Here is a 21,767-nt window from a genome sequence, read left to right as displayed (position 1 = left end):
GGGCAAAATAAACCTCCAATCGTCAGGGGCCCAAGATATGGGGATATTTGCCTCAGAAAGGGAATGCCTCCTACAGCTGAGTCAAAAGTTCAGAAGATGCCTTAAACTTTTTGCCCGCACTCTCCCAGAACCCGTCCGGCTTCTGCACTAGCCCCGCCCCCTCCCGAGTCCTCCCTCTGTTTCAGTATCACCTCATTGCTTCCGCCTCGGCCTCCTCAGCCCCACCCCTCATAACCACTCCCCTAGGTTTCGAGGCGCCGCCCCCCCATATTTCAGCCGGGGCATTCGCCTCCTCAGCGGTCTCTTCTTTCTTCGGCTTTCGGGCCTCTTTCCCTAGGTTTGGTGAGGGAGGGAGAAGGGAAGGCCGGGCGAAGGGAAGGCCAGGCGTGTTCGGCCCAGTCCCTTCGCCCGCCGCCATGGAGGGAGAGGGATCCGTTTCTCGTGGCTATCAGCCGGCCAGCCCGCCCCGAGAGGCCTGTACCTACAGCAGCTGCTACTGGTAAGGTGCCCGAGGCCCAGCCCCGGCTCCGCCCCAGGTCCGGCCTGGGCCTAAGGAAGACGCCTTCTTGGGGCCCTGCCTAGCCCTGGCGCCGCCCCTGGACCCGGCACCCCACCCCGCTTCAGGCTTCTCTCCAGGCGGCCCGATCTGGCTTTGGGGTAGTCTTGAGGAAGTTCTAGGCTCTAGAGCGCAAAGTTCATCCTGGCCAACCCTGCCCCCTCCCTTCCTCCCGTGTTACAGGTGAGGAAACTGAGGTCTGACAGGCTTTGGGCCAAATACCCAGCCTGGGTAAGCCCTAACAACCTCTAAGGGTTTCGATTCACTTATCAATAAAATGAGTAACTTGGACTCGATGGATCCTTAAGTGGCCGATGTCACCCTTTTTATGGAGTCAGGATTTGAATCCAGGTCTTCTGATTCCAGAGTCCTAATCCTCTTTCAGGACGGAGAGCCGAGCTAAGAAGGGCAGGTTGTTTTTATGAGAATACATTCTCATAAGTATAATATTCGGTTGGTTCCGTGTGTGTGTGTTTGTGTGTGAAGGAGAGGGGCAGTTGGTGAAGCCCTGAGACTACTTAGAACAAATAGTACAAGAGGACCTTTTCAGTTGGAGGCGAGTATGAAAAATTAGGACGGGTCTACTAGCTGATCCTAGTAAGTAGGACTAACGGGGCACCATTTTGTAGTAAGTAGAAGCCTGGAATTACATTCAGGAAGACCGGGATTTCTGTCTAGTTAACAACTCTTACCACTCTAGACAAATCACTTCTGTTACTGTCAGTGAAATGGGTAATAATCATATACAAAGTTTATTGGGAGTAGCATATTTTCAAAATTAAAAAAAACTAGAAGTACAAACCATTGTAATTTGCAATAATAGTTTAAATTTCTGTAGTGCTTTAGGGATACAGGACCCTTCAACATATATTATTTCACTTTTTCCTCAAAACTGTGGGGGGGAGGGAAATTACAGTGTATTATTATGGCATAAGTTGTGAAGCAAGACCATAAATTCAAGTATTCTTCCTTTTAGATCCAGATTTGTTTTTCTAGTGTTTTGTAACTGGCATAATGAAAGTGTCTGGACTAGATATTTGTGCCACATATTTCCTTATGTCCCCAGGGGCCTAGTTCAGGGCTTCCTACATATAGGTGCTGAATAAATATTTGTTGAATTGAATCTCTCTCTTTTTTTTAAACTCTTTACCTTCTACCTTAGAATTAATACTATGTATTGGTTCCAAGGCAGAAGAGTGGTAAGGGCTAGGCAATGGGGGTTAAGTGACTTCTCCAGGATCATGCAGCTAAGAAGTGTCTGAGGTCAAATTTGAACTCAGGACCTCCAGCCTCTAGGCCTAGCTCTCAAACCACTGTGCTACTCAGTTGTCTCCTTGAATTGAATTTCTTAATGCCCCTTTCAGCCCTAAGTTTTGCTATATACTTTCCCATCCAAAACTAGAAAAAAGATGAAAAAATATATTAATGTTAATGCTTTCTATATAAAATTTCGTCCTAAGTTACTATAGGAAAATTTGGTCTAACTCACTGTTGGAAATAAAATAATCAAAATTGAATATCTAAAGGCAGAGGTGTAATGAGTATTTTTCTTTTATAAAATTATTACTTTCTGTCTTAGAATCAATACTCTGGTGAGTTTTAATTTTATTTTTATTATCATGCAAAACACACTTCCATTGTTGGTCATTGTTGTAAAAGCACACTCATACAAACCCCAAATCCCAAAATAAAATCATAGATAAAATGATGTGAAAGATAGTATGCTTTCATTTGCATCTATCCCACTTCAATAGTTCTTTCTCTGGAGGTGATAGCATCCCTGGTCATAAGCTTTCAGGATTGTCCCAGATCATTGCATTGTTGAGAGCAATCAAGTTTTCACAGCTGATCATTGTACAATATTGCTGTTAACTGTGTACAATGTTCTGGTTCTGCTTATTTCACTCAGCACCTATTGATGCAAATCTTTCCAGCTTCTTCTGAAATCATCTTGCTTATCATTTCTTATAGCACAATAGTATTCCATCACCAACATGTACCACAATTTGTTCAGCTATTCCCCAATTGATGGACATCCCCTTTTTCTAATTCTTTGTCACCACAAAAAGAACTGCTATGAATATTTTTTGTATAAGTAAGTCCTTTCCCTTTTTTAAATGATCTCTTTGGGATATAGACCCAGTAGTGGTATTATAGAATCAAAAGGTATGCTCAATTTTATGCCTATGGGCATATTCCAAATTGCCCTCCACAGTGGTTGGATCAATTCACTACTCTACAAACAATGTATTAGTGTCCCAATTTTGCCACATCCCTTCCAACATTTATCACTTTCCTTTCCTTTCATATTGGCTAATAGGTGTGAGGTGGTCCCCCAGCATTGTTTTAATTTGCATTTCTCAAATCAAGAATGATTTAGAATATTTTTTCATAAGATTATTGATAGCTTTCATTTTTTCATCTTTTCATTTTTCATCTGAAAACTGCTTGTTCATATTGACCATTTGTCAATTGGTGAATGACTTCTATTATAAATTTGACTGAGTTCTTTATAGATTTGAGAAATAGACTTACCAGAGAAATTTGTTGTAAAATTTTTAATTATTTTTAATAATTAAATTTAATAATTTAATAATAACAAAGTAATAGCAAATACATCAGTCTAAGGTTTGTGAAGTGAATTTACATGAATTTAAGCCTTACATCCCTGTGAGGTAGGCCCAACAGGGTAATATCCTCAGTTTGCAAATGAGAAAATTGAGGCTTAGCCAATGATATTTGCATTTTGCCTGACATCTAGTAGGTATTGGAAGTGACATTTGAATTGAAGTTTACTTGCCTCTAAATCTGAAACTGTCTACTATGCCATATCACCTTTTATTCCTTTAATAGTAAATGATAGAATTTGCAGTATTTCAAAATCTTAGGGTCTAGACTTTGAGAGTCTGAAACTGAAATAAAAGGTCTTGGTTCAAATCTCATCTTTGACATTTTTATGTACAACATTGTCAAATCTACTTCAGATCATTAGTTACTTATCTATAAAAAGGGGATAATAATACCTATTTCCCAGAGTTGAGAATAAAATGAGATAATGTATCTAAGAATGCTTTGTAAGCTTTAAAATAGTATATACTCAGATGTTAGCAAACTTTTTAGTTGCTTATATGGTAAAATTAGATTATGTTGTGCTTAGAGAAAATATACGTTCTATTGTTAAGTAGCTTTGGGATCTTGGACACATATATTCCTTTACCTCCATAGGCCTTAGTTTTTTCATTTATAAAACAAAAAGCTTATTATTTCCTAGGTACCTTCGCATTCTAATCTATACTGATTTAATTTACTAGGATCTGAAAGCTTTGGGCAGTGAACTTAAAGAGAAATTTAATAATTTTTGCCTTTACTTTTCCCATCATTTTAGTAAAGGCATCATGGGAATAATTTCAGGAGATAAACTCAAGAGTAGCCCTACACTGGTTATGCTTCTATATTTTTTGCTTAGTCATGGGAAAGTAATAGAACCAGCAGTTATTACCATAATTTGAGAAATTAAAAGACTATATTTTACATACTTTGGTTACAGTCTCTAATGCCATTCATTACTCATTTTTACATGTAATTTTCAGTTGTAGGTAGAATTGCCTGGAAACTCCAAAAACATTAACCTAGTACTTGGTGTGTTTCAAAGTTAGCATGACTGTATTTGAGCTCATGAGATAAGAGAGATGTGAGCAGAGCTGTAATTTCTTAACATTTAGTGAGGAAAAGATCACCAAATGGTTAGTGGTCTGTTGTGCTGTAAATGTATATCTAGATAATATAATTATTTTATTATCCTGTTTAAGAGGAAGAAATAGTATTTTCTTTTAATTTTATCAAATGAAAATGTTAAAAAACCAAATGCTTTTTGTTTCAGTGAAGAAAATATCTGGAAGCTTTGTGAATACATAAAAAACCACGATCAATATCCTTTAGAAGAATGTTATGCAGTCTTCATATCTAATGAGAAAAAAATGGTAAGTTGCTGACTAGTAACAGGGTATGTCAACTTTAGGACTGTATTTTGTGCTAAAAGGCCATCTTATATATGAAGACCTAGGTGGAGTTATAGACAGTTACTAGACTTAGAGTCAGGAATACTAAAGTTAATAGCCTCCTCAAATTTTAACTAGCTGTGTGACACAGGAAAAGTTACTTAACCTCTGTTAACCTCAGTTTTTTTCCATCAATAAAATTGGGATGATAATAGCCTCTAAAGGCATTGTGAACATTGAATTAGGTAATATGTAAAGTACTTTACAAACCTATGCCTTATATGTATATTAGCAATTATTATAATTAGATAAGTGTTATAAGTGAGCATTGTTAAGGTAGAGTTCATATAATTTTTTTTTTTTACTCTGCTTCATGTGAAAAGTACATATAATGGGTTCCTTCTGCAATTTTAAATGCTGTTTTCCTTAGTGTCATATTCGTTTATTTATCAAGGTAATAATGTTGACTAGTAGGAAGAGTACTGGACTTTGACCCCAAAATTTTGGATTTTAGTTTTGTCTCTGTTACTCTTAGTAGCTGTATGATCATGGATAAATCATATAACCTCTTCGAATTTCATTTCTTCATTTGTAAAAAGGAGATTAGTATTTTCACTATCTACCTCACAAGATTATTATTTTGAGGAAAACACTTTTAAATTGTATAGTAATATATAAATGCCAACTACTATTACATTATTTAAAGTTATTTAGAATTTTTGTAGTTCATATACCCCGCTAGTGTTGTAAAAGAAAAACATGTTATAGAATCACAGGTTTTCAAAGTTGGAATTAGTATCCTTTACAACATAGTTAAGAAATGGTCATTCAGTAAAAGGAAATCCTCTACCTCTTAAGGCAGCCCATTTTACTTTTGTATAGCTCTAATTAAGTCAAGCCTAAATCTCTCTCTCTCTGCAACTTCCACCCAATACTTATACGAGTTTTGTTCTCTGGGACAAAAGTATTCTCTACTTCTTATCTGATTAATTATACATCAGCTTTTATATTAATATGAAAGATTAAGTGAAAATTCAGCTGAACTGAAATAACCTGTATTTTGTAGATCCCAATTTGGAAGCAGCAGGCCAGACCTGGAGATGGACCTATCATTTGGGTAAGGAAATCAATAAATGATTTCTGGATGATATTTACTTTGCTGATAGAAAATAAATGATAGTGATGATCTATGTTAGGTTAAAATAAACATCAGGACTTTCAAGGATTCATGATTTTGTTAGTGTTGTTGCTTCTATTGACACTGTTATCAGAGTTAATGATATTAGAATTAATCTCCTTGAGAGTAAGGATTATATCTTTTGCCTACCACAGTGCTTTACACCTTGTAGGCACTTGATGAATGCTTTTTGATTGATTGCTACAAATTCCAACTTTTCTCTGCTTCAATATCACAGTATATAGTCTTTGTTGTAAAGGGTAAATTTAGGGTTGAGACTGAATGTAAAAATTATTGGTTGCCAGGGATTTAATTTCTTAAATCCCAAATGAAGCACTCAAGTCAGAATGGAATTTTATGGTGATTTAATTATAATAGGAGGAAGAAATTAAGAAAGAGAGAGAGAGAGGGGAAAAAAGAGTTAATTTAAACTGCTCTAGCTCAGGCTGAGCCAGGCAGGAGTTCAAGGCCTTGGCCAAGGGGGCCTCCCCTGAGAGCCAAGGGAAAGGGGAGTCAGTCTTATCACTCACCACGTGACTGTCTCAAGGAAGCTGTCTGAGGGAGCTCCTCCAGGCTTGTGCTCCAGGATTGAACTGGCGCCCAGCCTCCTCACAGGAAGTGATGAGAACTCCAAAGGCTGTTCTCTGCATTGCTTCCCATGTCTCACATGTTTCCAATGTTGGCTCAAGTTTGGCTTAGGACAGCCCAGGGGGCAGTCAGTTGTTTCTGATTTGTCACTTACTAGCACATGCCAGTGTAGTGTGGGTGTGTACATTCCTGGGTGCTAGGCTAAGCAAAATGGAGAAAATCTAAAAATCACAGTCCCCCTTGGTGATGATTGGGAGACTAGTCTACCCAATTGATCACTAAACATAAGAATCCTACACCCTAAAAATTTCTAACTGCTGGTGCATACAAAATTTTACCTTCTAAGAGGAAAACTACAATAGTTAGAGATAAGAGGGAAATAGGAGAGATACAGCAAAACCAATGTTTGCTGGGTGCATCGACAAACACCAATTAGGGGGCAGTCCCCTTTTGGCATAATAGTGTACATTCAAAATAAATGTTCAATCAACCGCACCCCAAGGTTCATTCTGGATCTTCCTGATATAGTGTAAGGGTTTAGGTATCTTTCTGCAAACAGTTCATTCTCTGGATTTTAGGAGTTAGCAAGCTTCTTCCCTGAAGATCTTTCTCAAGCAAAAAATTTAAATCTTGGATTTTATGAAAATACAGTCCCTCCTGAATCATTGGTTTTGTTCCCTTTTCCTCTTATTCACAAATTATTGCAATCTTTAAGTTGATTGTTTCCATGATCCTTTTGGGGAAACTGGTTTCCCAATAGGATCACAGAGGGGTATGTATAAATGGAGTTTTGAACCCTAGACTTCAATACCCAGAAGTACTTTGTATTTCCCAGAATTCCCTATAATCTCACCTGAGTCTCCACATTGGTGAGATCACAATTGGTATTGAACTGGCAGTAATGCCTCCCACGCGCTCTTCTCTTCCATTGCAAAGATGTAGCAAGTATAGTGGTAAGCTAAGTGCGGGGATTTTAAATGGACTAATCAGCCGTGGGCACATGGTTTTTATTTTGTATCTTCTTTATTCCTTGATTTCTAATGATCCTTAATAAACCTCATAAAATATAACATATTTATTATTGGAGATATAATTTAATTTTTACATTGTGGCTTGTGGTTGGAAAATTTATTACCATGCAGCTAAGAAAAGAAGTGGAGACACTGATTATAGATGACTTTCTCAAGGGATTTAACATGAAAGAGGGGAGAGGATGATAGCTAGAGGGAATAAATGGATTAAGTGAGGTCATTTTCAGGATAAAGGAGTCTTAGAAGTGTTTTGTAGGTGGCAGGGAAGCAGCCATAGACAGTAAAAGTAAAGGTGAGTGAGTGGGGATAATAAAGGTAGAATGAGATCACTTGTGCATATGGAAAAGTTAGCTTTGTCAAGTAGAAGGGTCATTTCTTCATATGAGATGAGGTGAAGGAGAAGAAGATATTGGGAGACTGTATCTGAGTGATGTGAGATGAAGAAGAAGGAAGAAGTCACATTTTCCCCATATATTTAATGTTACCCAAACTTACTATATCTACTTCGATAACATATTATATCTGATGCTTTCTCTCTGCTCTTACAGCTATCAGTTTAATTCAGGCCATCATAATATCTTACTCAAATTATTGCTATACACTTCTGATTGTTGTCTTTACCTCAGGTCTCTTATTGCCCAGTGACGGTGAACCTTTTAGAGTGGTCGGTAATGCTAGAAATGTCCTCAGGCATGTGTGGAGAGGGGGAGGTGAGCAGTCTGGCTCCACGTCCCTCTGTCCTTTTAGTAATGAACTCTGGTAAATTCTGTGCTGGGGTGATGGGGAGCATGTCCAGAGAGGGCTCTGAGTGCCTCCCCTGGCATACTTGCCATAAGTTTGCTACCATGGTTCTAGTCTCTTACACACTGCTATCTTAAATGCAGATCTGACCACATGAACCTCTTACTCATCTGCTAAAATGAATTACCCCATTGCCTTTAAGATAAAAATATAAACTTTGTTTAGCTTTGAAAGCCTTATATAATCAGGGCTCAACCTATCCTTCCAGCCTCAATGGATATAATTCCTCCTTCTATACTCTAGAAGCCAACAAAATGATATCTCGTATCCACTCTACTTTTTTGTGCCCTTGTATTGGCTGGTCCACATGCTTGAAGTTCACTCCTTTACCTCTACTTCAAAGTCCTTCTCTTTAAGACACTTCAGGTACAATTTTGCACATAAAACCTTTTCTGAGCTTCCAGCTGCAAACATCCTCCTTCCTAGAAATATCACAAGCAAAATCCAGAATTCCCACATCAAAGGAAAAAAAATCCTTCAAGCATCCAGGAGAAAGGAGTTCAAGTACCAGGGAGCTACTACTAAACAGGATGATAAAAGATTTGGCTGCTGCTTTTACAAATGAGAGGAGATACTGTAATACCATATTTCAAAAGGGAAAACATATATAGGATTGCATACAAAAATAACAACCTGCAAGTTGAATGTAATCCTACAGAGAAAAAATTGATTTTTAATAGCATAGAGGATTTAAAGTATTTCTGATAAAAGAAATTAGAGCTGGGTAGGAAATTTGAAAAACAAAACATTTAGGGAAAACTAGAAAAGTAAACATTTGAATCCTTCAGAGGAGCTGTATGAAGTGCTAACATTCTAGTAGAGAAGAAACAGATGTCTTTTAAGAGTACTGAAGAAGTTAAAAATAAGCAAAATAATAGGTGTCTTGTTTCTGTTCTGTTAGTTGGAAGAGGTGAAAGAGAAGGGAAGTTAAAAGGAATGTATTTGGTAGAAAAGAGAAAAGAACTTAGTAGCCTGCCTAGTTTCAGCACCACATCCCTGCACCACATGATTTCTTCACATTTTGCCCAATGTGTGTATAAAGAACTTAAGATGGGTGACAAAAGAAATCTAAATAGATAATAAATATGGGGGAGGGGAAGAACCACTATGCAGGTAGCTTTGTGCTTCTTTGGCACGGTGCAATGGCTCTTTTGTATTCCCTTCTCCTAGAATCAGACAGAATCATTAAGACACATAAAAAAGTCCCATACTTTTTTTTAAACAATCAGTGGCATCAATTTTATAGTCTAAAGCTTTTTGGGTATACATTGACATTAGGGCAAATGTATTTTAAACTTATGTTATTATAAAATCAAAAAATTTACAGAAAATTTTCTCAATATTGGTGACATGTGCTTCAAATACAAAAAGGAGAGAAAAAATAAAACTGAAATAGTATATTGCACATGCAAGCAAAAACAATAATAAAAAAGCTTAAAAAATAAAAAATATAGCTTATAATCATTGACACACTGTGTCAGCTAAGGAAAGGTAGAATGCAAAGGTTTCTTAGCAAAAAATGAGATCTATTTCCTTTGCCATGATCCACTGTGTGAGTGCAAATGATATTCACAAAGTAACAGTTTTTTTTAATAAAGAACAGTAGTATATGTGATGCACATTCAAGAAGTATCAAAATCTTCAAAGTTATAATAGCCTATTTAATGACAATAGCAAACAAACCCACTATCATTAGGATTCACATGAGTCTGCTGTGTGACATTTAAAAAAAACTTAGAAGCTAATGGATACTTGTCACAAGTTTTCAGGTGTAGCAATCTTTTAACCTTGGCTGAGATATTAAAAAAAAATCGATTACTGCCATCATTACAATAATGTGGTAGAGGAATCTAGAAAAAAACCAAACCTCTGTACTGTTGATGTTGGGTCTAAAAAAAAAAGTCACCAAGAATCTAGATCATTTTGGTGAAAGGGTAGAGTAAGCTGAAGAGTGACAAATGAGAGATGCTGCCTCTTGGTAGCCATCCAGGGGTACCACGCCCTAGGAATAACTTCCCAGATCCTCTGGTCTGAGACTGTGATATCTCATCCATTCACATTTTTATAAATGAGGAGGTGGGGATATAATTGCACTTCACTTCAGTTATAAAAATGGACCCTTTACCTCATGTTATAAATAACTCAGAGGCAGGCAAAATGATCAGAGTTGTTGAAAAAAAATCTAAAAATCTTATCTGAAGATCCCTTCAAATCAATTTGAGATATTTAGCTCATTAAATATTTCAAAGGTTGTATACAATTGTAATCAGTTTTGATGAAGTCCATTCATCATCATTTATGTGACAGTTAACAAAGGCAAAAAGCAGGAAAGGCTTTTTAAGGCAACATGTGATCTTTGCTGGATCTAGTGACAAGAATTTGGGCAAGATGTTCATGGGTTTTTACAATGATATTTTGTTCTTCAGTAGAGGTACAAAATAAAGAATCATATAACAAAATAGTATTGATTAGATTAACAATATATGAACTTAAAAAGATTAAATCTTAAAACAATCAGTAAATACAATAATATAAGCAAATGACAGGGTACAGGTAGGCAGTGTAGTCAAAATCCTTTTCACCAATTCCAATAGACTTGTGTACTATTGTGTGTGAGAGGAACAAACTGAAGATGGTTAGCAAATAAAACAATGGAAAAGGTTTAAAATTCACATCCAACATGTAATACCCAGTGGAATTGCGTGTGGGCTATGGGAAGGGTGGGGGTAGTGGAGGGAGGTATAGAATACAATTTTTGTGACCAAGGAATAATGTTATAAATTGACTAAATAACAATTTAAAAAATTCACATCCTAACCTCATCCCTTCCCCCATATTTATTATCCAATTAGATTTCTTTTGTCACACATCTTAAGTTCCTCATACACTGGGCAGAATGTGAAGAAATCCCATATGGGATGTGGTGCAGAAACTGGGCAGGCCACAATGACAATGGGATATAGGGAGATGCATCTCCCCCTCAAATGTTAAGATTAGTCAAGCTCTCAACTGCAAAGTATCCAATCAGCACAAAAACCTCCAGGATCAGAAGTAAGAAAACACACCCTAAGCTGTAAGCTGTATGAGCTCTGTAAGGCTCTGTGGAAATTGAAGCTGTTTGAGGTGGGCAAGAAACTGAGCTATGCATTTTAACAGCATTATTCCTCAAAAAAAGAACAACAACACTAAATGGAGTCTGTTTATAGAATAAATAAGTTAGGAGACAAAACTTTGAGTGAAAACAGCATATTTGCATATGAAGAAATGGTGTTTTGGTTTGGTTTTAGGTCAAGTGAGAGAAAAAGCAGTTTTATTCCCCCAAATTGACTTTAAATTTACTGATTTGGACTAATTTCCCTCCCTGTGAAAAAACTTTAGTAACAGCCTTCTAAACTAGGAGTCCAGGGTCATGCTTAAAAAACTAGAATAGTGTGGTTTCACTTCTCAATGCTGAAAAATGTCTAGGGCAGGCTGGAAAACCCACATGGAGTATGGAAAGGGATTGGGGTAGAAAGATTTTTATATATCATCCTTTGTGCAGAGACTTGACTCAGAGATAGTAGTGGGAGGTGGCAGCAGAGCTGCACACTGGACAGGTCAGGTGCATGTGGGGGTGGCAGGAATAGCAGGGCTGGGAGGCAGAAGGCAGGAAAACAGCAGCAGCAGTGGTAATAGCAGGCAGAGGGTGGAGCAGCAGTGGCCTCAATGGTGCAAAGGCAGGCTTGAAAAATGTATCTATTCTATCTTAAAAATATTTGAGAATTCTGTCTCTTCATGGTAAGCCATATTGTGGGTTTTAAAATTAATATCCAATAACTAAGTATTATATTTTAAAAGTTTTGTTAAAATTAAAAAAAAAACTAGAGTGAAACCTGCCTAACTCCACTATGAGGAAAAAATGAGAGAGGGAGGAGTCACAGCAAACTTAAATATAATTACATAGACTCGAGGATACAGAAAAAGGGAAAAGGATTTTAGGTAATACAGAAAGGAATTTTGGGTAATGTAGTTTTTAGGGGTTTAAGAATTTCCAACTATAAAGAAGTGTCTGCAGTCAGAAGGACAAGAAGGTTTGAACACACTTTTCCATACACAGTTCAGTGTAGAAACTCAACAGAGAAACAAAGAGAATTTGTGGACAAAAGGGAGGAGACATTAAATTGGAAGATAATACTGAGAAAGGAATAGGCTAAGCAAAACAAATTTTCTGATCCTGAAGGGAGAGACTAAAAAGGGAAAAGAAGCATAAGTAAAAGCAAATACCTATAATCTAACATGATACCTTAAATGACCTTTTAGAAAGCTGAGGAATAACTGAACAAATTCTGGTATATGAAAGTATTAAAATTACAGCCATGTAAAAAATGATAAAAGACATCATTTCAGAGAATACTTAGTATGAACTGACATACCATGAAGTGAGCAGAACTAGGAGAACAATTTATGCAAGGACAGCAATATTGTAAAGAAATACAACTTTGAGAGGCTCAAGAACTATGATCAATTCATGTTTCTAGATGACCTGTCATGAAGCATGTTATTTGCCTTATGACATAGGTGATAGAAGAAGCAGTTGTGTTTTTGAACATACCTACCTTTCAGTCTTAGTTTCATCTCATATAGAAGTGGATAATTGTTCTTGCATTAACTACTACTGCACAGAGTTGTGGTGAGGAAAATGCTTTGTGAACCTAGTCTTATTTACATTTCCCCCTTTTACCACCATGTAGATTTAAAAATATGCTAGTTAGTGGGGTAATTCATGCTCTGGAGTACTTAAATGTGATAATGATTTTGTGGTAAGGATTATATATCTATACTTGCCTCCTACCCTTATCAGTACCTGGCTTCTCAAACATCTCATTAGAAAAAGATGACAATTTCATGGCAGAAAGATGAACAGCTGTACAAATTTATGTGGGAAAAGAAATGAATTTGTAAAACTTATTTTGTGTGGTGATCACTCTTATAAATGTTTCATCTATTTTGGTTATTACCCAGGAAAGATCCCAAATCCTTATGAGTAGATAACACTTCTGCTGTTCTTTCAATCTTTATCATGTGGTAGCTTAAAATCTTCCCTAAGATATGCCATAATTAGTTTCTACCCTAGATTATCTATGAGATTACTAAATTATGATTGATTTTTACTTCATCTTAATAATAAATTGATATTTAAGAATATAGTAGGTGAAAGCAATGCTGTAATTATTTAGTTCTTAAATCATCAGTCTCCTTATCTTTTAAATGACTTTTAAAAGAAATAGAACTTTGTTCAGTAAGGATTCCACTTAGTGATATAGTGATAATATTAGAATGAACATTGGATGCTGAGTCTAGAGACTTGGGTTCAAGTAATGGCTCTACCATTTATTACCATAATGGTGAACCTATGGCACATGTGCCAAAAAGGGCCCATAGAGCCCTCTCTGTAGGTATGGCTATAGTTGTACACCAGAGTTTGTTACTAGAAAGCTAGAGGGATAGGGGCAGAACTGCTTCTTTCCCCCTCTCCATGCTCCTGAGGACTTTCCTCACTTCCCCAACCCCTTTGCCCAGCAGCCCAGTGGGAGCACTTCTTCCCTCCCCTATTTGGAATCAAGCAGGAAGGGATGTGGCACTTGGTCTGGGTGGGTGGGGTGGAGGCAGGGCCTGGTTTTCCATCTTTTAAAGGTTTGCCATCACTGATTTATTATCTTTGTGACCTGGATAGGTGGTTTCATTTAAATTCTCAGAATCTGTTTCTTTATATGGAGATAATAATACTTGTACTATCTACCTCAGGGTTGTTATGAAGAAAAAGTTTTGTAAACCATAGTGAGATATTGAAATGTGAGCTATTATTATAATTATAAAATTACTTGTTTAACTCAAGCTTTTATTTCTAGGATTACCATGTTGTTTTGCTTCATGTTTCAAGTGGAGGACAGAGTTTTATTTATGATCTTGATACTGTGTTGCCATTTCCATGCCCCTTTGACACTTATGTAGAAGATGCCTTTAAATCTGATGATGATATTCATCCACAATTTAGAAGGTAAGCAAGTGAATGGTGATTTATATACATTCCCAAGTGGGAGCCTAACAGCTGATGCAATTTTATTTTACATATCACATGTGTAGCTATTGCCAATGATCTCTTTACCTCTACGTCACTGTAGAGCTGGCATTTGGGCTTGACTCAAAAGCATTCTGTACCAGTGACCTTTTCTTTTTGGCTCCTGGAACTTCTGATATAGTCACATTGTTTAATCACTGCCAGGAGTGGGAGGCAGTAGAGCCAATTACTGTACCACTGAAAATTGTTTCACATGCCACCTTTTGAAATGTATGCCAAATACATTTAAATTTTATTTATGCACTATGTATACAGCCTGGTAGACAAATGTTGCTGAAACAAGTACTTGTTTTATTTTAGAAAATTTAGAGTGATTCGAGCAGACTTGTATTTGAAGAACTTTGCATCTGATCGATCTCACATGAAAGATTCTAGTGGAAATTGGAGAGAGCCTCCTCCTCCCTATCCTTGCATTCAAACTGGAGGTATATTTCCTTGTATTTGTGTTATTTCATTTTACTTTATAGAACAACCTTTTCCTTTTTACTGCTCTTTCCCTCTCTAAAGATGATTGATTTTATATTGTGAAGTAAGATTTGGCAGGTACTAGTATTTTTGGCATATTAAGTAGGGAAACTGAGCACAGAGAGATTAAATGAGAAAAGAGTAGTAACCTACTCTTCACAGTTTATTGATCATTGTTTTGCCTGCCCACTCTATATTTGGAAGATATTGAAGGAAGAATAAGTCTAGTGGGCATAGGAGATTACAGAATAGGAAAAACATTTATGATGTTTGCAACTTAAATATTAATTGCCTTGCCACCAGGTAAATGGACTTTCAGATAATTGGTGTCAAGTGTTTAAAATTGATCAGCCTATAAATTAAATATAGTAAAAATAATGCTATAATAGATTTCTATATCATCTTCCTTTCCTCAAGCTCTTGTTCCTGCCAATTTTCCTGTTTATGTTGAAAGTGCCCTCACCTTGCCAGTTACCAAGGCTTGGACTTCAGTTATGACTGGCTCTTTTCCCTCCTTCACTCCACCTGTTGAAGAAATGGAAAAAAACCCATTTTTTTAGCCCTATGGGACCCAGGGACAGAGTGCATACTTGTGGTGGGAGAGAGATGAGGTTGGATGGGTAGAGTTTAGAAAAGATGGTGAGAATCTGGCTGAGAAGTGGCATGGAGGGTGGTTTCACATAAGATAAGGCATAAATTTATCTCTTGGGAAGAGTGGACTTGATTAGAGAACTAGGGCTGTGGAGGGAGGGAGATGAAGATGATACCTTGATCACAGGCAAATAACAGACTAAAAAATTTTTTTTAACCCTTCTGAAAAAAAAAATTGATCCATAAACAGTGTTTCAACTCTTATATAGTAGTATTTAGCCTCTTTGGGTCTCAACTTTCTCCTCATAAAATAGCAGTAATAGTATCTGTCCAATTTCACTGGATTTTTTATGAGAACAGTAGTTTGTAAACTAATGTACTGTGTGAATGTGAGCCATTATAAGGATATGGTAGATTACTGTGACATACAAGAAGGAGACTTAAAGATTCAGAGACTTCTGGAATAATTTAAAAAGTCAACATGGATTTTTATAAAATTTTTATAAGAAATGTATGTATTACTGTTGGCCTCTTTTACATGGGCTGAAGTTTTCATTTTAGCACTGTGTAAAAAATGATAATGTTTATGTGAAGATAGTCTAATCAGAATGTAGACTTAAAGCCCTAGCTCTGTTCACAGGGAAAGGTTTGATAAGTATCATGCTGTTTCTGCGCCACCTGCTGCCCAAGCTGGAAAGTGTTGGCTCACAACTTTTTGCCTTTGAATCCTCCCATTCTACCTCCCTCCCTCTCTTCCTCTCTCCCTCCAGGGCTAGGCAATTGGGGTTAAGTGTCTGGTGCCCAGGGTCACTCAGTTAGGAAGTGTCTGACGTTAGATTTGAACCCAGATCCTTCTGACTACAGCCCTGGCACTCTATCCATTGTACTACCTAGCTGCCCCAGCCTTTTAGTCTTTAAAAAAAATTACGTATATTAGGAAGTTACCTTTCTCATCAAGGTTCAAGGAACCTGGAGTGTCCAGTCATGGTTTACACTACTATTACTACTACATGGTTTTATACTAAGTATGGGAATGAAAAAACATTTTCAATTTTTAAAAGTTCACTCTAATTTTTTATAAGAGTTATATAACTCCTCTGAGATACTAACATTTTATTGGAGGGGATTTCAGAAGTTATCAAGTTGAACTCCTTATGTTAAAGTGGGGGAAACTAGAGTAGAGAGGTTTAGTGACTTTCCCAGTCACATGTAGTAAGTAGCAGACCAAGCATTTGAAATTAGATCCTCTGACTCTAAATTCACTATTCTTTCTATAATATCTATCACACTACCTTTTTCCAGTGAGGTGTTAGATAGCTCAGTGGATAGAACACTGGATCTGGAATTAGGAAAAACGAGCTAGAATCTCATCTCAGACACTAGGTATATGACCCTGGACAAGTCACAAACTGGAGGTATATTCTTAGAATTCTTAGATTCTTAGAACTGAGTCTAAGGCAGAAGGTAAGGTTTAATAAAAATAGAGTATGTACTACGTGAAACTATTGAAATACTATTATCAAAATAATTTTTAAAAAGTTTATTGATTCCAGTTTAAAGCATAAAAATGTACCAGGTAGAAAAAACAAGTTTTGTTTCCCAAATAGTTAAAAGGATTATAATGTTGACTTGGTCATCATATAATAGCATCTCTTTGTATATTTATAGTGTTTATAATTAAGAAATTGCTTTGGAAATAGCACTGGATTAGGAATTAGGTGGTTTGGATTCTGGTTTCTGCTATGTCACTCACCTCTCCTAGTTCTCTTTATATTGGAAAATATAGACTACTGACTCTCTAAAGGGACTCTCAACTCTAAAATTTTGTGAAATCCTGCTCTTCTATAAGAATTATTTATTCTACATTTTGCTGTTTACTTTCTTCAAAATAGTCATACTTTCTAGCTCTTTGAATTAAGTTGTAATTAAATAAAATTTTTCTCATTGAAAAATTTTCTTTTTGTGCATTTTCCTAGCTTCAAAAATGAACCTGGATGATTTTATCAGTATGAATCCTGAGGTTGGATGGGGAGCTATATACACATTACCTGATTTTGTACATCGATTTGGCAGTAAAAACTGATTTCAGCATATGGCCATGGAAAATGGAATAATTCTGGGGAACATATTTGCTTTTCTTTTTGCATGATGTGAATACCAACACAATCCAGGTTTGTAAATAGTTTACATGCATTTGGCAAAGAATTAGGTTTTTCTATTTTACTTAATGAAATTGAAATTTGAGTGCATATATGTAAAGAACTGAATAAAAGTATTTTTGTAAAGAGTTTGTGTGCTGTTAAAGTGAATAATTTTGAAGTAATTTCTATCAATTTTTTGTTGTATTAAAGCAGATATTTTCTTTTATAAGGTAAAAAGATTTGATAGACATTTCATATTCGTTGTTCATGCTTATTTATGGATACCCAATTGTACTTTTCTCTCCTCTTTTCACCCAACTACTTCCAGTAACTACCTGTCCTTGCCCTCACCCATTCCCAAGTAAGTTTCTTAAGGACAAGGATCATATTTTATATCATTTTGTAATCTCATCACAGTGAATTACACAGAGTAAGGGTCAGTAAATCTCTGTTGATTTATATGATGTAACTATGCATGAAAGGCAGAGATACTAGAGACAACATAAATTATAGACTTGTAGATTGGAAGGGAATTTAGATGTCATCTAAGCTAATCCCCATGTGGAACATAAATCCCCTAACAATAATCCCCAGTAATTGTTCATCTTACTCCATTTTTGAGCAGCATTAATTGCTAAGAAGTTATTTATATTGAACTGAAATATATCCCCACTGATTTCATAACCTTTTCAGAGTTGCAGTATTCTCTAACATTCGTCTAAAAGTATTATTTGGTTTATATATAATTAATGTGTTTTAAAATTACTCTTAGGGTTCTATATTGCCTGCCTGGAGTTTTAGTATTGAAGAACTAATCATGATAAAGGACAAAAGATACTTAAATTGGCATGGAACATCAGAGTTTATTTGAGTTTTGCTGGCAAACTTTATAGCATAAAGATGATTGATCCCTTTCAACAAAGTGTAGCTGTGGTGTAATGGAAAAATACTAGATTTTGAATTCTAGCCCTGGAACTGTTATTAACTAGTTTGGAAACTTTTGACAAGACACTTTAAGTCTCTGGGCCTTAGATAATAACATTCATAAAATGAAATTGAACTAGATGGCCTCTTAGATCTATTCATTTCTAATCCTATGACCAAATACCTTACATATCCTAGCACCAACCATAGTTTCTGGCACATAGTAGGTAATTAATAAATATTTATTGATTAATATTTGAAGAACAACTTTCAATTTATAAAGTATTTTCATAGGTATCTTATTTGAGCCTCACAGTAATTCTGTGAAGTAATAGAAATATTAATACCCTCATTTTGTAGATGAAGAATTTGAAACTTAGAGAGGATAATCAATTGTGGAAAAGAGGATTAACACAAAGCTGGATGCGTTAGCTAACACAGTGGATGGCAGGCTGCAAAAGTATCTTGAGAGACCAAAATCGGGCCAAATCTAATAAGATGAAATTTAATAGTGAGAGAAGTAAAGTTTAAGGTTTAGGTTTAATATTTAAACTTCAGAAGTAGAAGGTGGTGGAGACATATTTATGTAGCAGTTTTTTGGGAAAAGAAGATTTTAATAAACTGCAAATTCAATCTGAGTTAAAAAGTATAAGAATGAGATGATAATTCTACTGCCCTCCCTGGGGGTCAAATTCCTTCTGTTATGATGTGTTTCTGTACAACATAGTTTAGGAAGACCAAGAATAAGCTAGAGACCATCCAGAGGAGGGGAACCAGGATGGTGAAGGTTTTGAGTTCATGCTCAGTAGAAGGAACTAGAGATGATTAGCCCTTATTCTACAGGAGACATAATTGTTTTAAAGTATTCAAGGGGTTATTGTATGGAAGACTTTTCCTATTTGAGCCGAGTCTTGAACTAGGACTATGGTTGGGAGTTGTAAAGAAGCAAATTTAGCAAAATGTCAGGAAAAACTTCCAAAAACTGTCTAAGAGTGTAGAATAAGTTGTAGGTAGATGAATTTGACCAAACTACTTATAAGTTTCCTTACAACTCAAATTCTGGGATTTTGGCATAGAATAGCAAAAGGAGTGGGGAGGAGGGCCAGGGTTAGAGTCTTTTGACTCAAGTTTTCTATTTCAGTGTTCTTTTGCTGAACTGTGCTGCCTCCTAGGTTGATCAGAGTGCTGTTCAATGGTGCTCTATAGAAGGTGGCTCAATGTTTCGGGGGCCTTAAACAGTTTGATAGAAAACTTTTTTTGTGGTTAATAAACTGTGGGCCTAATTTCTTGGATAAACTAGGAAGAGCTTGAGAAAGCAAATTAAATTTTGCTAAGAGACATTTGGATGCTTTTATGGAGTTTCACATTTTTTACACTTGATGACTATTTTAGGAGTATTTTATTTTGACTTATTCTTCATTTATTTCTATAGTAATGTAAATATAATAAAGTACCCATTTCATGCAGGGTGCAATAATAACATTCTTTAAAGTTGGCAGATCACTTTTTATGTTTTACCTCATTTGAACCTTGCACACAACTTCTACAGGTATTATTATTCCTATTTTACAGATGGGAAAACTAAGGCTTAGAAAGGTTAATTGTCTTGCCTGTGGTCACACAATTGGTAAAGTGTCAGAAGTTGGGTTTGAACTTAGATATTCCTGTCTCTAGGTTCAGCGCTCTCCATTAATTATTTCCCTGGCTCTGCATTAACAGTGTGGTTGAAAATAAAGAAGAGATTATAAAGCTGCATCACAGAAACAAATATATTCTATACAAAATCTGTCATAAGATATATGACTTGAGGTTTTTTGTTTTTTTGTCAGTCATTTTTTTTGTCAATCACATATGTAGTTTGCATTGAAGTTTTTATAGTTGTCATATTAGTAATATTCCAGTTTGTCGTATGCCTACATATGTCTAGTAGACAAAGCTGATTAGTACATTCACATGGACTCTTAGACTGTCCAGTGGCCTTCCCCTTGCAACTGACAAATGTTTGAAAAGGAGGAATCAGTTTTGCTGATTTTCAATTAGGATATTGTACTAGTTTTAGCATTAGTACAAGTTAACAAAGCAAAGTCTTTTACTCTAGGCAAAATCTTTTTGAAAGGCATCTTCTCCTTGTTGACAAGAGTGTGGGATTCTCAGAGGAAGGAGATTGGAGATCAAGTCTTGCCCCACAAATTTAAGAGCTTTGTGACCATGGGCACATCATTTCATTTCTTTGAGTCTCAGTACCCACATCTGTAAAATGGAGATAATAATTACCTACCTCATATAATTATTGTGTGGAAAGCATCTTGTAAAACATCAATATATTCTATAAAGATGAGTTTTTTTTAGTTTGCTTTTTTTAAACAAAATCCTACTGCCTTTATCCCCTGAAAGAGTATATTTTGAATACTACCCCTCTATGCTTTCTCACCCTGTTTGTTTTTAAAAAATAAATTCAGCAGGCATTAATTAAGTGCCTATTATATGCAAGAGATTATGTTGGATATTGGGGATACAAAGACAAAAATGAAAGTCTTTGTGCTTAAGGAGCTTATATTTTATTTGGATTGATAGAGAGCTTCTCTATACGGAGTGCCTGAAAGATAGGCTACTCAAGACAATATGCAAAATAGCCCTGAAAAATTCTTATGACTGCACAAGAAATATAAGCCTCTCTGCTGTTAGGGAATTTCCTATAGTCAGATTCCCTGATGACTAGGAAGACAGAAGCAGTAGAGAGTCAGGGAAGAGGACTTTGAAAAGAACCTTTTGATCTTTTCTAGATGTACAAATGATTCAATACATCACATTTATGCCTTTCAGTAAATTCTTCTATCCAACTTGCTTAGAGACTTCTGGTTCTTTATGCATTTTGTGAATGCTGAGATGGTAATTACTCTGTTCCGTCTCTTATCCCTTGTTCTCATTACATGGCTAGCTCACCTTTTCCTGTCCTACATGTTCTTGATGTTGCCTTTTACATAGATTCTCACATGAGAGACATTCTTGACCATGTGCTTTAGGTGTTTACATCTCGTGTATTTACAGTTTGTGTATTTTCATTTCCCTTTTGGTCACCTGCAATTTTGGTTCTTGTGGTATTTCATGATTAGTAGCCAAGCCAAGCATTACAGGGGGAATATTGGTTATAAAAGACAGATTTTGGCAGCAAACAATTATTTGCTTGGGGTCATTGAACATGATATGCATTTTTCCAAGGATGATCTAGCTTACTGTTCTCCAGTTCAGTTCTTGGCTCATCTCATTCATACATATACACCTGTGTAATATGTAAGAGACTGACAATGGGCACATTATAATCTGGACAGTGTGTTCGTTTTTATTTTGGTTGTGGTTATTGAAGACACTTGGTAGTA

At 36.1% G+C, this 21,767-nt stretch overlaps 1 protein-coding gene across 2 annotated transcripts; it reads left to right on the top strand.

Moving 5' to 3' along the window:
- Nucleotides 1-185: 185 nt before the first annotated feature.
- NTAQ1 (N-terminal glutamine amidase 1) lies at nucleotides 186-17,612 on the top strand. Of its 2 annotated transcripts, none has more exons than XM_001381196.5 (6): nucleotides 186-499; nucleotides 4,437-4,536; nucleotides 5,621-5,671; nucleotides 14,040-14,188; nucleotides 14,570-14,694; nucleotides 17,302-17,612. In XM_001381196.5, the coding sequence occupies exons 1-6, from the start codon at nucleotides 417-419 to the stop codon at nucleotides 17,406-17,408; spliced, it is 615 nt and encodes a 204-aa protein (XP_001381233.2). In that variant the 5' UTR covers nucleotides 186-416; the 3' UTR covers nucleotides 17,409-17,612. The 2 variants fall into 2 exon arrangements, with proteins under 2 accessions (XP_001381233.2, XP_007488336.1); XM_007488274.3 differs by having other exon boundaries at nucleotides 189-739.
- The last annotated feature ends 4,155 nt before the right edge of the window (nucleotides 17,613-21,767 follow it).

This window comes from Monodelphis domestica, chromosome 3 (assembly GCF_027887165.1).
Source record: "Monodelphis domestica isolate mMonDom1 chromosome 3, mMonDom1.pri, whole genome shotgun sequence".
In the NCBI taxonomy this organism is placed as follows: Eukaryota; Metazoa; Chordata; class Mammalia; order Didelphimorphia; family Didelphidae; genus Monodelphis; species Monodelphis domestica.
The sequence above is the reverse complement of the archived record's forward strand: the minus strand, read 5'-3'. Positions and strand labels throughout refer to the sequence as shown.

Coding starts and splice junctions, on each gene's coding strand:
- NTAQ1 (XM_001381196.5), top strand. CDS start 417: ATGGAGGGAGAGGGATCCGTTTCTCGTGGCTATCAGCCGGCCAGCCCG. Junction 500..4,436: donor ACCTACAGCAGCTGCTACTG/GTAAGGTGCCCG, acceptor TTTTTGTTTCAG/TGAAGAAAATATCTGGAAGC. Junction 4,537..5,620: donor TATCTAATGAGAAAAAAATG/GTAAGTTGCTGA, acceptor TGTATTTTGTAG/ATCCCAATTTGGAAGCAGCA.